Below are 15854 nucleotides of genomic sequence, written 5' to 3'. Positions count from 1 at the left end.
TGCGCCCTTCTCTTTAATGGCCCAATTCGAGTGCATTTATTCCGGCGGACAAATTTTTCAGTGCTGAGCACTGGGGCGTGCCCAATTTCTGTGGCTCATGTGAGAGTTATGAGACCGATGACAACCTCTCTTAGAAATGCCGCATTGCTGCAATAAATACGCAGTTCGACGCTCGTCCAGCACCCCTATCGTGAGTTAATCATCATCCGACAAGTGGCCAACCAAAGGAACGCTCATTCTAACGTAATGCAACGTTGAGCTTGCCAGGTGTGCGCGCCGCGTCCATCCGAATCTCCTCCCGAGCTCTCTCCGTGGCGGCGTCCACCTCCCTGGAGCTCCACGAGGCCGCGGAGGCCACGGCGAACGTTGCCAGCAAGAATAAACTGAACGAAATACAAATTAGGAGACAACGGTGCGCTAATAACGTCCCAGGAAAATTTACGGAAAGGCTATGAGTATTTCAATAGGCGTGGATGAGCACAATTGCTTGGACTTGACTGTCATATCGTTTATCACAAAGAAATTCGTTTCATATCAAATTGCCAGAAGCAGCATTTCTAATAAGTAAATAAGATTATTCGTCATTTACTGCTAATACAGCAATAAATGGGCAATGAATTCGCAAATTTTCAGTTAAAGCTTAATGCATTGCACTATAGGTCTTGATCGCTCAGTCACTCGCGTCTCTCGGTAACGAAACAGCTTACCAGCAGGTCTCCATCACTAGCTGCTACTTTCAATGTTCGCAGAGCTCCTAATATAGCGAGCTGGTATACGTTTCTTTATGCTATGCTGAAATGTTGTAGGCCCGTGTGCTCAGATTTGGGTGCACGTTAAAGAACCCCAGGTGGTCTAAATTTCCGGAGCCCTCCACTACGGCGTCTCTCATAATCATATAGTGGTTTTGGGACGTTAAACCACACATATAAATCAATTTATGCTATGCTGAGCGCTTACTCCCTGTTTTTTTTTTTTTTCATGTAACGCGGCGGAAGCACGGCCGAAGATAAAACAAAGCAGAGCAAGTGCTGTAAATATTCCTCACACGTCATTCTATTGGAAAAAGGACTGCACATAGCGAGCTGGTATACGTTTCTTTATGCTATGCTGAGCGCTTACTCCCTGTTTTTTTTTTTTTTTTTCATGTAACGCGGCGGAAGCACGGCCGAAGATAAAACAAAGCAGAGCAAGTGCTGTAAATATTCCTCACACGTCATTATATTGGAAAAAGGACTGCACATAGCGAGCTGGTATACGTTTCTTTATGCTATGCTGAGCGCTTACTCCCTGTTTTTTTTTTTTTTTCATGTAACGCGGCGGAAGCACGGCCGAAGATAAAACAAAGCAGAGCAAGTGCTGTAAATATCCCTCACACGTCATTCTATTGGAAAAAGGACTGCACATCATCCGGTAGGTTTCGCGTGCACGAGTGAGCATCACTGAGCTGCGCGTGCAGTCAAGACGCACTGGATCATCTTAACAAGAAGGCGCACATAGCATTTGTCCTTTTAAGCCTGGTATGATTATCAGGGGAGTGGGTGGTACACCGGAAGCCTCAACCACTTGAGGTTTCTTTACCTTCCCCAAAGTACGCGGGCCTCAAGTATATTCCTTCAATTGAAAAAACGGCCACCGCAACCGGAGTTCGATCTCGCGACGATCTTCGGGTCGATGGTGACCACCATATCAGACCACTGTGGCAGCTAAGGACAACAAATCTTCAACGGCGTCCACTATACGTTCGGACATTCTGGCAGATATCATCTCAAGGTGCTGTGCACCATGCAAAGCTACTTTGAGACGCTGCACGAAACTGTTCTCTGGCTCGCAAATAGGACCACTAAACTCGAGGGAAGCATGCAGATCACCCCGGGTTCACGCAACACGTAACGGAGCGCAGCGACGCGGAACCGAGCACCCTTCCAGGGCATCCGGGAACTTAAACCCGCATCATGGCTAACGCTAATCAAGGGATAGTCATATGGATGTGGAATTGGCGTGGCTTAACCGAAAAAAAAAGGCAGTTCTACAGCAACACATCAGGCACTCAACACGAAAACCAGATGTAATATTACTTCAAGAAACGCTTACAAACGCGGCTACGAAGTGCACAGCAGCAAAATCGAGGGAAGGGGTTTATGCACGCTCGTAAGGAAGCGTCTCACGTTCGTTCACCACGAACTAAGCGGTGTCCAGATGGAACATGCTCTCATCGAACTAGTCCCCACTAAACGAAGGAAAGAAAGCACATTTCTATTGAATGTTTATAGTAGCCCGTCGAAGCAGCGTCAACGATTTAGGGCGTTGCTTCAGAAGACGCTCAAGATTGCTGGGTCTCAGACGCTTGTTGTGGGTGATTTCAATTTGGCAGACACGGCGTGGGGTTACGAATATAGTACGGTCAAGGGAAGACAACTAGGCCAAGACGCGCAAGAACTCGACTTCACTCTAATAACGGATCCGGCACACCCGACGAGAATAGGCAACTCCACCACCAGGGACACGACTCCAGACTTGACCTTCGTAAGAAATGCCGGGGCGGCAGCCACCACGTGGAAAAACACATCTGCTGACCCGGGTAGCGACCACATGATTATCGAAATTCACGTTCCGATGTCGCACAAAGCGCAGGACAGTAAACGCAGACTTCAATGGACTGATTGGCACGATTTCAGAAAGAAACGAGGGCAACAACAATCTATAAAAGATAAACTCACGGACATTAAAGCATAGACCCACTCACTGGTACACCAAAGCTTCAACCAAGACAACTGAAACGGCGATCGAAGTGGACAAGATGGACAGCCGCCTGGTGCATCTCATTGAGGCGAAGAACTCTATCTTAGCAAGATGGAAGGGACACAGGCTCAATTGAAGACTCAGATAGAAAATAGTGGACATCAACCACAACATCGAGGAACACTGCCACATTCTCAACCGCCAGCAATGGAATGAGTTGAATTCAGTGGACGGGAAACTACACAATGGTGAAGCGTGGCATCTGCTCTAGTACCTCCTGGACGAAACTAAGACCAAGTCACACCAGAGGGACTGTCTTGCCAGTCTATTACACAAGGAGATCGAAAAACATGGTAAAGATTCAGTGGCTGCCAGATTACGGGCGAAGTACCTACCACACCCTTCATCTGTGCCGCACCACCCGTACGAGGGGGACGCGAACGAAGAACTGGATAAGGACTTAAGCGTAGAAGAGATCAGGACTGCGGGTGGCGCTGCACAGTCTCAACAGCAGATTGGCGCCAGGTCTAGATAAGGTGTCGAATCGTGCTCTAAATAATCTCGACGACTGACCCGTGCAGCGGTTGACAGAATACTGGCCGCGTGGTTGCTTGCCGCAACAGCGGAAAACTGCGAGAATGCTTCTTATGCCAAAACCTGGTAAATTGCGCCAAGCCTCGACAATCTTTGCCCCATATCGCTGACGTCGTGTGTGGACAAGGCTATAAAGCACGCTCTACTTAACCGCTGACAAGCCTATCTAGAGCAAAAAGGGGTATATTCACCATCGATCATTAGATTCCGCCCACAGTTATCCACACAAGATTCAATGCTACAGTTGAAACACCACGTACTCGATGGCAACACGAAAGGGACCAGAGCAATTCTTGATGACCTCAAGAACGCGTTTGATAAAATTCAGCACTCGGTGATACTGCACCAAATGTCTCGACAATACCTCGGTCTACGTGCGTACAACTACGTAAAAGATTTTTGATAGACAGGCGAGCCGTTCTGGTGGCAGAAGACATCCAACTAGAAGAGCAAACGTTGGGAAGCACTGGCACACCGCAAGGATCGGTAATCTCGCCCATACTTTTTAACATAGTCATGATTGGGCTTGCTGAAAAACTGCAAGCGATTGAAGGCGTCCGGCACTCAATTTACGCCAACGACATTACTATCTGGATGCACCGAGGCAGCGATGGCCACATTGAAACGGCATTACAACTAGCAATCAACACAGTAGAGGAATATCTCGAGGGAACAGGGCTATACGATGTTCACCGAAAAAGTCCGAACTCCTGCTCTACCACTCTACGCACAGGGGTAGGCTACTCGGGCCTAAAGAAATGGCCGCGAGGACCAGACGGGAATACGTAGAGATCAATCTACGCACGAGTAACAGAGCAACGATCCCGATTGTAAAAAAGAATAAGGGTCCTCGGCATGATAATCGAGGCAAATGGAGCTAACGGCGAAACTATCACTAAACTAAAGCACAAGACTACTAACGCCATGAGAGTTCTCAAAAGGGTCACTATCAGAAGAAGCGGACTGAGAGAAGATAGTCTCATACGACTTATACGCTCTTTCGTCATGTGTCATATTGTGTACGTTGCGGCATTTCACAACTGGTACAAAGCAGAAGAAGCCAAGGTCAACGTCCTTATCCGCGGAGTGTACAAGGTGGCACTGGCTCCACCCCGAGTCCGCCAGCACGCGCCTGCTGCTTCAAATTGGACTTCACAACACGTTAAGCGATACAGCCGAGGCACAGCGCACTTCAACTGGAAAGACTATCGGGCACGACAGCGGGACGCCAGATCAGGGAAAGTCTCGGCATCCGTTACTACACCGAACAAAGACAGAAAGTCACTGTGCCATACGCGACACGACAAGCGATTAGGGTTGAGCCAATTCCACGCAACGTTCACCCGGAACACAACCCAGGCAGAAGAGTGGCTAGGGCAAGAGCTCTCCTGCGCACTTACGCCGACGAAATGGGAACGCAGTTCGTTGACGCCACTCAATACGCAAACCGCTCGTGATTCGCAGTCATGGTCGTCGATTGGAAAGGCGAAACGAGAATATCGGCAAGTATTCGATGTGACAACGCACAAGAAGCCGATGAAGTAGTGGTGGCGCTCGCGTTCACGGATCCGTCATGCACTACTGTCCTCTGTAAGTCGAGACAAGCTGTAAGAAATTTCGCCAAAGGGTGGATCTCGCAACGAGCGGCCAAAGTCATGTGCAATAGAAAATTTTATCAAGAGGCAGAGCTTCAAACCAGACTCCTGTGGTTTCCGGCTCACATAGGAGAAGTATCAGAGACACACCGCAACCTAAACGAGACGGCACACGCCAAGTACCGCAAGCTCGTGAACCGCGCCGGCGACCGTCCTCTATGGGGAAACACCAAAGACAGTTTGACGACCTATAACGGAATTACCAAGGCTTTCTACCTGGCCCACCGAATCTTTCGTCCACACAGCGAGAAGCTGAACAGGATGCAGGCGGTGGCTCTTCGACAGCTGCGGACGCACACGTATCCCAACCCATCACTGTTTAACGGACTATACCCCAATATATATCCGACGAATTTATGCCATATTGAGGTTTACACATTAAATCACATGCTCTGGGACTGCGCTAGAAATCCGCGAGGTGCTAAATCCGAAACCCTTCCGCCGTGGATGGCTGCTGCTCTGTGCAGCCCCAGCCTCGGTGACCAACTCTGGGCCGTCCAGCAGGCCTGCGAGGCGCCGGTCAGGCAAGGCCTTGACTCCCCACGCGGGAGACCTAAGGCCCGGTCGGCGAAAGCTCTGCCGGACTTCCAGTAATGTTGTTACCAACCAATCATCTTAAGGTGAATGTCAACGTTCACCAGAGCCACTGCGAATCGGCTGAACGAAGCGTATCTAGGACATAACTGAAAATACGAACAACGCAACCTGGTAGTAACTACAGTGTAACTACTGAAGCAAGAAACAGGAATAGTAAAAAGCGTCTGTCTGTCTGTCTGTCTGTCTGTCTGTCTGTCTGTCTGTCTGTCTGTCTGTCTGTCTGTCTGTCTGTGTCTGTCTGCCTGTCTAATGATATTGCCACGAACGTAATTACAGACAGCGACGAAACGACGTCTTGCTTGCCCTCAGACCAGGACGCAAAAGCCCTCTTCTTTCTTCACTTCCCAAGGATTCACCTACAGTTGATGACTCATACCCATTACCTGTGACATTACTCCCTCTCCTCGAAAAGCATCGGCTCGATGCTGGTAATGAGCGTTGAGAAAAAAAATTAGAAAGAAAAGATGCTACCATGGAACCCAACAACTCCGTCGTAAGGGGAAAAAAATGGGCTGGCGTCATGGAAGTACTCAATAAAGAAAGGAGTAAGTACACAAGACAATAGAAAAAAAACCAAAGTGACAAAAATAGTCATTGCATGGTAAGTTAGTCCACGTTCGATGTATGACGCGAGAAATATGGCTTGAGTCTTGACACGTGCACCACATCACTTTGTGGAAACCGACGGGAACGTCTTGAGGCGCCCTCAGGGAGAACTTCATACGTAACGTCACTGAGTCGGCGCAGAACTTTGTAAGGGCCGAAGTAGCGCCGAAGCAACTTCTGAGAGTGTCCACGCTGTCGGATGGGAGTCCACACCCAAACTTCATCGCCTGGTTTGAAGGTAACCTCTCGGTGTGTAAGGTTGTAGCGGCGTGCGTCGACAGTTTTGCGAGCCTGAATACGGCATCGGGCGAGTTGACGGGCCTCCTCGGCGCGTTGAGCGAACAATGCAGCGTCCGTGTTGAACATGCTCAAGTTGTTGGGAAGGAGCATTGCGTCGAGCATTGTAGTGACCTCTCGACCACTAAGCGAAATGGGGTGAAACCTGTACTCTCTTGGACTGCTGTATTGTAAGCAAAAGTTACGTAAGGGAGTACATCATCCCAGTTCTTGTGATCAACGGCCACATACATAGATAGCATATCTGCAATGGTCTTGTTCAACCATTCAGTGAGTCCATTTGTTTGGGGGTGATAACCCGTGGTTTTCCGATGTTCTGTACCACTTAGTCTCAGCACTTCTTGAAGCATCTCTGCGGTGAAAGCTGTACCACGATCAGTAATTATTACAGCTGGCGCTCCGTGACGAAGTACGATGCTGGTGACAAAAAACTGTGCGATTTCAGCTGCGGTAGCTTTGGGCAGGGCCTTTGTTTCACTGTAACGCGTTAAATAATCGGTGGCAACCACAATCCACCGGTTTCCAGATGAAGAGGTGGGAAATGAGCCGAGCAAGTCAACGCCAATTTGATGGAATGGTGTCTTCGGCGTGGCGATAGGCTGTAGTAGTCCTGCTGGTCGGACAGGTGGAGTCTTACGGCGTTGGCAGTCGTGGCATGTGCGGACGTACTGCTTGACTGTCTTCGCGAGGCGGGTCCAGTAGTATGAGCGGCGAATTCTTTCCAATGTGCGCGTGTAGCCAAGGTGTCCGGATGATGGTTCGTCGTGACAAGCATGTAAAATATCGTCCCGAAGCGAGGTCGGCGGAACCAGTAGGTAAGTAGCCTGGGTATGGTCGAAATTTTTCTTATAGAGGACTCCATCCCTGATGCAGAACGAGGCCAGCGAACGTGCGAAGTTTCGAGGAAGGCTGCGTTTTCGGCCTTCGAGGTAGTCAATCAGCGGGCTTAGCTCCATGTCGTCGCGTTGTTGTTGAGCCAAGTCGGTTGCTGACACAGAGGAAAGGAATGTATCGTCCTCTTCAACGTCCGCGTTCATACTTCCAATTGGTGCACGTGAGAGACAGTCAGCATCAGTGTGTTTGCGTCCTGACTTGTGAACGACTGTAACGTCAAATTCTTGCAGCCGAAGGCTCCAGCGTGCTAGACGACCGGAAGGGTCTTTGAGGTTGGCGAGCCAGCATAAAGAATGGTGGTCGCTAACTACCCTGAATGGTCGACCGTATAAATAAGGGCGAAACTTTGTTATAGCCCAAACAACGGCTAAGCATTCCTTTTCTGTTGCAGAGTAGTTTTTCTCTACAGATGATGGTGTTCGACTTGCATAGGCAATCACGCGCTCTACGCCATTTTGCCATTGAACCAGTACAGCTCCAAGTCCGACGTTGCTGGCATCCGTGTGTAGCTCTGTGGCAGCGTTATCGTCAAAGTGACCGAGTACAGGTGGGGCTTGGAGGTGGTTTCGTAGCGTGTCAAAGGCGTGATGCTGATCATGACCCCAAAGAAACGGTACGCCGTCTTTCGTAAGTTCATTTAGCGGTTCAGCGATTTTAGAAAAGCCTTTGACGAAGCGTCTGTAATATGCGCAGAGTCCCAGAAATCGGCGGAGGTCACGCTTGTTCGTTGGGACAGGAAATGCGGCAACAGCTTTCGTTTTTTCAGGGTCTGGATGTATACCGGCGTGGCTGACGACGTGACCAAGAAATTTCAGTTCCTCGAATGCAAAGTGGCATTTCTCAGGTTTGAGAGAAAGTCCAGCTGTTCGAATAGCCTGAAGAACTGCCTGTAAGCGCTGGACGTGCTGCTCAAATGTGTCCGAGAAGACGACCACATCGTCAAGGTAGACAAGACACGATTGCCATTTTAGCCCAGAAAGAACCGTGTCCATCATTCTTTGAAAAGTAGCTGGTGCCGAGCATAAGCCGAAGGGAAGGACCTTGAACTCGTAGAGTCCGTCAGGAGTAATGAAGGTGGTCTTTTCGCGGTCGCGCTCATCAACAGATATTTGCCAATAGCCGCTGCGTAGATCCATGGAAGAAAAGTAACGAGCATTGCGAATGCGGTCCAGCGAGTCGTCTATTCGTGGTAAAGGATACACGTCTTTCTTCATGATCTTATTCAACTTTCGGTAGTCAACGCAAAATCGCAGAGTACCATCTTTTTTCTTTACTAACACAACAGGGGACGCCCAGGGACTGGTCGATGGCTGGATGACATCGTCCTTGAGCATCTGCTGGACCTGTTGGCGTATAACGTCTTGTTCTTTTTGCGAGACTCTGTAGGCATGCTGTCGAATGGGTCTCTCGGTAGGCTCGGTGATGATACGATGCTTGGCAAGCGGTGTTTGGTTAACTTTCGAAGTCGTAGCGAAGCAGTCCCGAAATGATCCGAGTAGCTTCAAAAGACGTTCCCGTTGTGCAGACGGTAGACCCTGGTTTATGTCGAGAGTGCTTGCAAATATCATGGCGGAATCGTCGCACGACGAAAGAGCAGATAATGTTGAGGAACCAGGGACGTCGGCAATATCCTCAAGGTATGTGATCGCAGTGTGTTCGGTAAGATGGCGATACTCCTCGCTGAAATTCGTGACAAATAGGCAAGCCTGCTTTCTACTGGGCTGAACAATACCTCGGGCAACGCAGATTTGTTGTGCAAAAAGCAGGGACAAATTTCCTTCTGCAATTACAGCATCGGGGACGTCTTGGTCACATTCAACGTTGATAAAAAGGCTGCTGCGGGGAGGCAGAGTAACAGATTCGGAGGATACACGTAACGCAGCCTTCGATGAGCGGGCGTTTTCCGGTTCAGGATGAAACGGGTCCGCGAACGACACCTGCAAGTCTCGTAGGTCAATAATTGCACCATGTTCGCGAAGAAAGTCCGGCCCCAGAATGAGTGGACGGGAGCACACAGGTAACACGAGGAAAGACCCTATGAACGTCGAAGCACGGACTCGAACACGGGCTGTGCACATTCCAGTCGGCGTGACGAGGTGGCCCCCTGCCGTGCGCAACGGCGGTCCTTGCCAAGGGATAGTTACCTTCCTCAGTTGGGATGCTAGCGCGCTGCTCATAACCGAATAATCGGCGCCGGTGTCGACGAGGGCAGTGACGACGTGATTATCAACGTGTACGGTGATGTCGGCGGAAACAGTCTTATGACTTTCGGAAACGATTGGAAAGTCAGAACGGTCTTCGTCGGGTCTTTGCGTCGAAGGAGGCTCTTTGACAGTTCGTTGGGACGCGGCTTCACCCCCAGGAGCCGCGGTTTCTAGTTTCCCCTGTGGGGACTCGGTGACCGGCCTCTGAAAGGAGCATAAGATGACGAGGGAATGCTAGGTGACGTGGGGCGGCGAGGTGATGGTGATCGTGATTGGGGGCGTTGACCAAGGCGAGGAGCTTGCTGGCCCGTAAGGTACGCTTCGATGCCGCGAGGACGCTCACCGTAACGCGGGCACCGAGCATCACGGTGAAAGCCACGGAGACCAAGTTGGCGGTACTGGCAGTTACGGTAGACGTGACCCGCTTCGCCACAGTGGTAGCAGAGTGGACGGTTATCGGACGTACGCCACACGCTGGCCTTTGTGGCGTTCTGCCGCGATCCAGACGGACGATAAGTTGGTGCACTCGGAAACCTTGAGGCGGGTGGCGGAGTCGAATAGGTGCCCTGGAATCGATGGCTAGCCTGATCCATTCTCCCCATGGTGGGATCAGGGCCATGTGGTGCAGGAGATCGCAGAGCCGCCGCATAAGTCAGCACAGGGGCCTCAGGCCTTGTTGGCGCGAGTGGGGTGACCACCTGTCGGATCTCATTTCGGATTAAGTCTGTGAGATCACTTACGGGTGGTTGGGGTCCCGCTGCTTGGAGTTGGCGCAGCTCGTCCCGCACGACGCTTCTTATGAACTCAGCGAGGGCATGCCTCTCGCTGTCAGCCCCGATAAAGCATGCAGCAGGGGTCACGTCGTGGCGTTCATACTGTGACGACCTATACTGGAGAGTACGCTCCATTGTGGTTGCCTCATTTATGAACTCTGCCACAGTCGTCGGTGGATTGCGCACGAGTCCGGCGAGGAGCTGCTCTTTTACCCCACGCATTAAATGCCGCACCTTCTTTTCCTCGGACATTTCAGGGTCAGCACGCTTGAAGAGTCGAAGCATGTCCTCGACAAACATCGAAACTCTCTCGTTGGGTCGTTGGTTCCGAGACGAGATTGCCTGCTCCGCTCTCTCTTTCCTTTCAGTGCTGCGGTACGCATCACGAAACTGTCGGCTGAACTCTTGCCACGTCGCAAAGGAACCCTCGTGATTCTCGTACCACGTTTTGGCAGAATCTTCTAACGCAAAGTAAACTCTCCGCAGCTTGCGAGATTCATCCCATTCGTTGATGTTGGCAACTCGATTGAAGTGGTCAAGCCAGTCGTCAACATCTTCATAAATGTCTCCATGGAATGAGCGTGGTGTTCGTGGCGCATGAAAAACATGCGGGAGAAAAGAATAGGCGTCGTTGGTTTGACTCGCCTGGTTGTTAGTTGAAGTTGCCATCTCGTCTTGAGAGAGGGGACCGTACTCGGGAGATAGTCCTCGCAGGCGGCGGCTCCTTCTTGCCGTGGGAGCTGTAGCTGTCTCCAAGTAGCTCGGTGTGTCGGCTGAAAATCTGCAGCCGAGGCGCATTTACCCAGCACCTCCACCAGTGCCACGAACGTAATTACAGACAGCGACGAAACGACGTCTTGCTTGCCCTCAGACCAGGACGCAAAAGCCCTCTTCTTTCTTCACTTCCCAAGGATTCACCTACAGTTGATGGCTCATACCCATTACCTGTGACAATATGTTCAATTTACGGAAGGATTGATCATGGCTGCTGAATCCTTTGAAAATATCCGTACTTTCTCTCACGCAGCCACGCTGGCGTTCACATTCAAGGTAGAAATTTGAGATTAATATCTCACTACACAGTACTCGTAATTTCCTTTTTCCATCACTACTCCCGAATACACACACACAAGCAAAAATGCTGACAACGGTGGCAACACGTTTTTACGAGTTCAGCTTTCCTGACAGTCTGTTTCCTCCACCGCATTCATGAGTTGTAAATGAACTCCCCATGAATAACTATTTGAATAGTTCATGACCATGCGACAGACAAACATTTCATAAATGTCATTGTACGCTTGTAAAAATGAAAGAGGTGCGTATTCAGTGCGAGTGTCCGCCGGATGAGCGTACTTTCAGGCCTCGTAATTTTATAGTCGGGGAACATTATGCATCGTACATAGGCAAGTCATTGTTTTTTTTTATTATTGCATCGATACTACGTCAAGAACTATAAAGGAGTCTGCATTACTGATGTGGCTGCAGACAAAAAAAGTACATTTGACAAGCAGTACGTATAATCTATCGAAACGCGAAACGTTTAACAAACGAAAGTAATATTAGGTTTTATTAGTATACATCTATGAATCACCCTTTTGCTGCTAGAATGCTTTTTTATGATGATTCCGTGGTTGACACCCGAACCCACACACGTGGCAAAACAGACCATAAAAAACATCCGTTCGTCCTAGCAATCGGTATTTCACGATTCAGAGAAGTAATTAAATGTTTATTGTGCTCTGGGATATCAGCGTTTGCAGGACGTGCTCTGGTGTTTGAAGTGGAGGCACCCACCTGGCGGCACATTGACGATGACTAACGCCAAAGCAAGGAGCAGCTTAGCTGGTATTCCGTCTCTTAAGCAGCTCAAGCGCAAAAAGAAAACTACAGGCGCTCACTTCCAGCTAGTATTTCATTGCAGTGAACCAAGAACCTGTCACATGACGTCACAATAAATTCAATGAATGCACAAAGACAAAAAACTAAGCAGTAGTAAATTTACATATAAAACCTCGTGCCGGTGAACCCAAGTATTCTAGTTCTTTTTTTTTTTCTTAGTGCAACAGATGGTTTGCGGGTGCAGCTTCGATTTGCTATCGCCGCCGCCTCAATGACGAACCTTACACTCTGGTTAGAGTGAGTAGCCAACAAAGTTGTTTTATCGAACACCGGCTTGCATTCTGCGCAACTTGTGAACCATCAGACCTTTTACTTTCTGGTTATGTTCAAGTAATCGCACATTGAGACATCTGCCTGACTGTCCACGGTATCTTGGACTGCAGGTGCAGGGTACTTCATATGTACTGCATTCTTCACACATTGAACAAATTCATTCCGGTGCTTAAGTTTACAATCGTTAGGATGCCTTTTTAAAGAATTAGTTGTTGCACACAACTGTGTCAACTTACTCGGCGCAGAAAATACCACCAAGACCCCCGCCCTTTGAGCGATCTTCTTTAAATTGTGAGAACTTCCATGCAAGTATGGGATCACAGCCACCTTCTTGCTCACGCCTGCCTGAGAATCAGTGCAGGTGGCACTGACTTTATAGTCTTTTCGAAGTTTTTCTGATGCGGATACGAGCAAGCGGTATTGATACCCAGCTGCCCTGAAACGGTATATATCTACCCTTTGAAACTTTCCTGCATTGAATGATGGCGTGACTTCGTCAGTGCGTTGTGGAAACAAGCACGAACAGTACCGCGCTTGAGCAGCTTGCTATGTGCCGAGACGAAAGGCAACAAAGATTTTTTTTTTTTTTTTAGAACGAGGCTCGTAGCTCCAACATACAGGGTGTCCCACGTATGCCAGAACACGTAATTAAGACGCGACTAAATGCATGTTGCTCAACGTTGCCTGGAGTTAGTCAGACTATTTTTTATGTTTTCAAATATTGTTTACTTAGACCTGTTTAATTAACTAATTTTTGAAGCAACAAGGATGGATGAAAATTTCAATGAGAAAGTTTTAGATAAGTTTGCAGAACGTCGAAATAGATAGTTTTAAACTTTATGTCTTTCAAGTATTAGTGTTTTTCTGCTGATTACAAATGCCCGCGAAATAAAAAAAAAGTACCACGTTGCAAACGCACTCCCGCGTCAGTGCGCACGATGATTCTAGTGCTCCCTAACGTAACCTGCGGCCCCGTAAACGCATGGATAACGTCGCTACACTATGTGAATATACGAGAAATAAACACAGCAAGCCTAGCATGCACTCTTCAGGTGAGGACTCTGCAGTATCCGTGTCTTTCAAAGTGAACGCCGCCTCGCTGGCCGAACGAAACCTACTTGCTCCGTCGTTCTCTTTCGCGATGTTTTCATCACCACAGATTCCTCTGCTTGTTTTTATAATCATTTCGTTCGATATCAAGCTCAGCGGGACCGTTTTTTTTTTAACTTTCAGTGCCTTGTACTCCTTATCAGTCGAACATTGAGGCATTTGCTAAGCCTACTCACTTCGCTAACCTGGGGTCAGTCATGTTGATTGTCATAGGGAGGAACACGTTTCCCCGTGGCAAAGGGAGCAACGTTTCTCTATTTAAAGACGAACATTGGGGACGTCGCCGTTCCTCCCTTAATGGAGAGAGCGTCACTCCATTTTTAAGAGTGTAGCCAATTTTGCGTGAGTCACCGAACATCCTATATTAAAGGGCCTGTTGATAAGACCACCACCAGGAGCAAGTCAGGCTGACGGGAGGCCGATGAGGAGGCGCAAACGTTAAAACAATACATGCGCGAACAAATAAAAAGAAAAAGTAACAAAGTCTGCAATAACGCTCGAACCAACGACCTCACCAGTTCTTTTTGTGCCGCTCTAACTTACAACGCCACAGCTGCCAATCGGTCCGGAACGATTAACAAGCCGGTATTGTATTGTCACGCTGGACGTAACTAACATTTTCTTTTTTACTTTTACGTTTGGACGTAACTTTTACTGCTTCTATCGTTACGTCTAGGCGTAACGCTAAGCACCCTGACTATCCAAACGAAGCGCTAAACCGGAAAAGTGTATGACGTAAGTTCCGTGCAGCGCAGCAGCCGTTTCCTTGTGGGGGTGGGTCGTGCGCCGCGCGGCGCAGCAGTGAAGAAAACGTTTATACACCAGAACACAGCAAGCTCAGTGCTTGCTGCCATATTGAAAAGCGCGTGGCACCGTCTGTTGCAAGCGCGGCGAAACAACACTCTCAACTGCCAGGTGAGCAGACGCTCTGCAAATCAAGCGCGAAACTTCACAACTCGAGTCCGGCTGTAAGCATGTTTCGCGCTGTTCCTGAGCTGGAAGTTTATGCTGATGTCGTGTGAAACGTCGAGGAGACCTTCCTCGGCAGTCCGGAATGTCTGCAGCACGTGCATTGCTGACTACGAAGGCAGCTGCATCAGATTGAAAGAAACGCGAAACAGCGGAAAGCGTTAATTGATTTCGACTCAGCCTAACTGCGGTGTGCCTTGGCTGTGACAAGGCAGAACTTGTGCTGTAAACCGGCGTTAACGTAGCGTTAGAATCTGGTTCCAACTTACGCTCATGCGCCGCATGTGTATCGATTTCCAGTCCTGCCGGGCACTCGGAACACACGCGGGGTGCAAAAGGGCCAGCCAGAACAAGATTTTAAAATGCTACGGTGACGCCGGCCGACAGCACGTGTAGCTTCGCCTAGTGGCAGTCAAGGCATGTCGCAGTTCGACCAGGTCGAAAGTCATGCTTTCCGCGCCGTTCACGCATCGCGAAAGTACGCCGTTACGGTTGTACTAACCATGCGTGGTGCGTGCATCCACGCGTGAGTCGTAATATGTATATCTAGCTGTTATTGGCATGCGGCCAGCGAAAGAGTACGGCAATAGTTTTGTGCCTCATACTACAGGCAAACTGCACGCAAATCGCTGCTGTAAAGTGAAACAGCTGGAGTCACGCTTGAATAAACACAATAATCAAGTTTACTTACTCGTACACTTCTCAGGGCTCATAGTTTTTCCTGCCGATTGCGATTATATCTCAAGGCGGTGGAGCTCGGCGTTTTTCGTTGTGGACGGAAATCTGTGCAATCGCAAAACACCGCACCGGCACGATTTCCGCGATGCGCTGTGAACTTAACAGTCAGTGCTCAGCAATCTCTTCCTCTTGCGCTGCTTGTTGTCGCATCAGATGACAGCGCAGTGGTAACCAGATGACGTTTCATAAGCGGGTGCAGCGTGAACAGGCGCTTTTTCGCATTTAAAACTCCCAGAGCCACTGCATTCCATGCTAGCGAGGCGCACCTTGGCAGTTGCAAACAAACTATGGCGTCTCTAAGAGCGAGGGTACAGCAAGTTTTATCGCCCATAGGGGGCGCACAGGGTGGTTTAATATTAGGGTGCCTTGATGCCCGCGCGCTCCGCTGAGGGTGAGGACAGCCGCGTCGTCTGCTACGACGGCCGCCATTACGGCTCCTGCCGTAGTGGGGCAGCATGCGAAGCGCATTACCGCTTGCGGTGCTCGCGTATGGTAGGAAAGAAGTA

General features: G+C 49.4%; 1 protein-coding gene across 1 annotated transcript in view; it reads right to left on the bottom strand.

The window, feature by feature from the left end:
- LOC119164818 (chorion peroxidase-like) overlaps positions 1-15456 on the bottom strand; it is an 84171-nt gene extending 68715 nt beyond the window's left edge. Inside the window, exon 1 of the mRNA XM_075872990.1 lies at positions 15302-15456. Within this exon, the coding sequence (XP_075729105.1) occupies positions 15302-15323 (22 nt within the window). The 5' untranslated portion in view covers positions 15324-15456. The remainder of the gene's footprint in view (positions 1-15301) is intronic.
- Positions 15457-15854: the final 398 nt, after the last annotated feature.

The sequence above is a fragment of the Rhipicephalus microplus genome, chromosome 9 (assembly GCF_043290135.1).
Source record: "Rhipicephalus microplus isolate Deutch F79 chromosome 9, USDA_Rmic, whole genome shotgun sequence".
NCBI classification, from domain to species: domain Eukaryota; kingdom Metazoa; phylum Arthropoda; class Arachnida; order Ixodida; family Ixodidae; genus Rhipicephalus; species Rhipicephalus microplus.
Note: the sequence above shows the minus strand (reverse complement) of the source record. Positions and strands in the feature narration are given on the sequence as shown.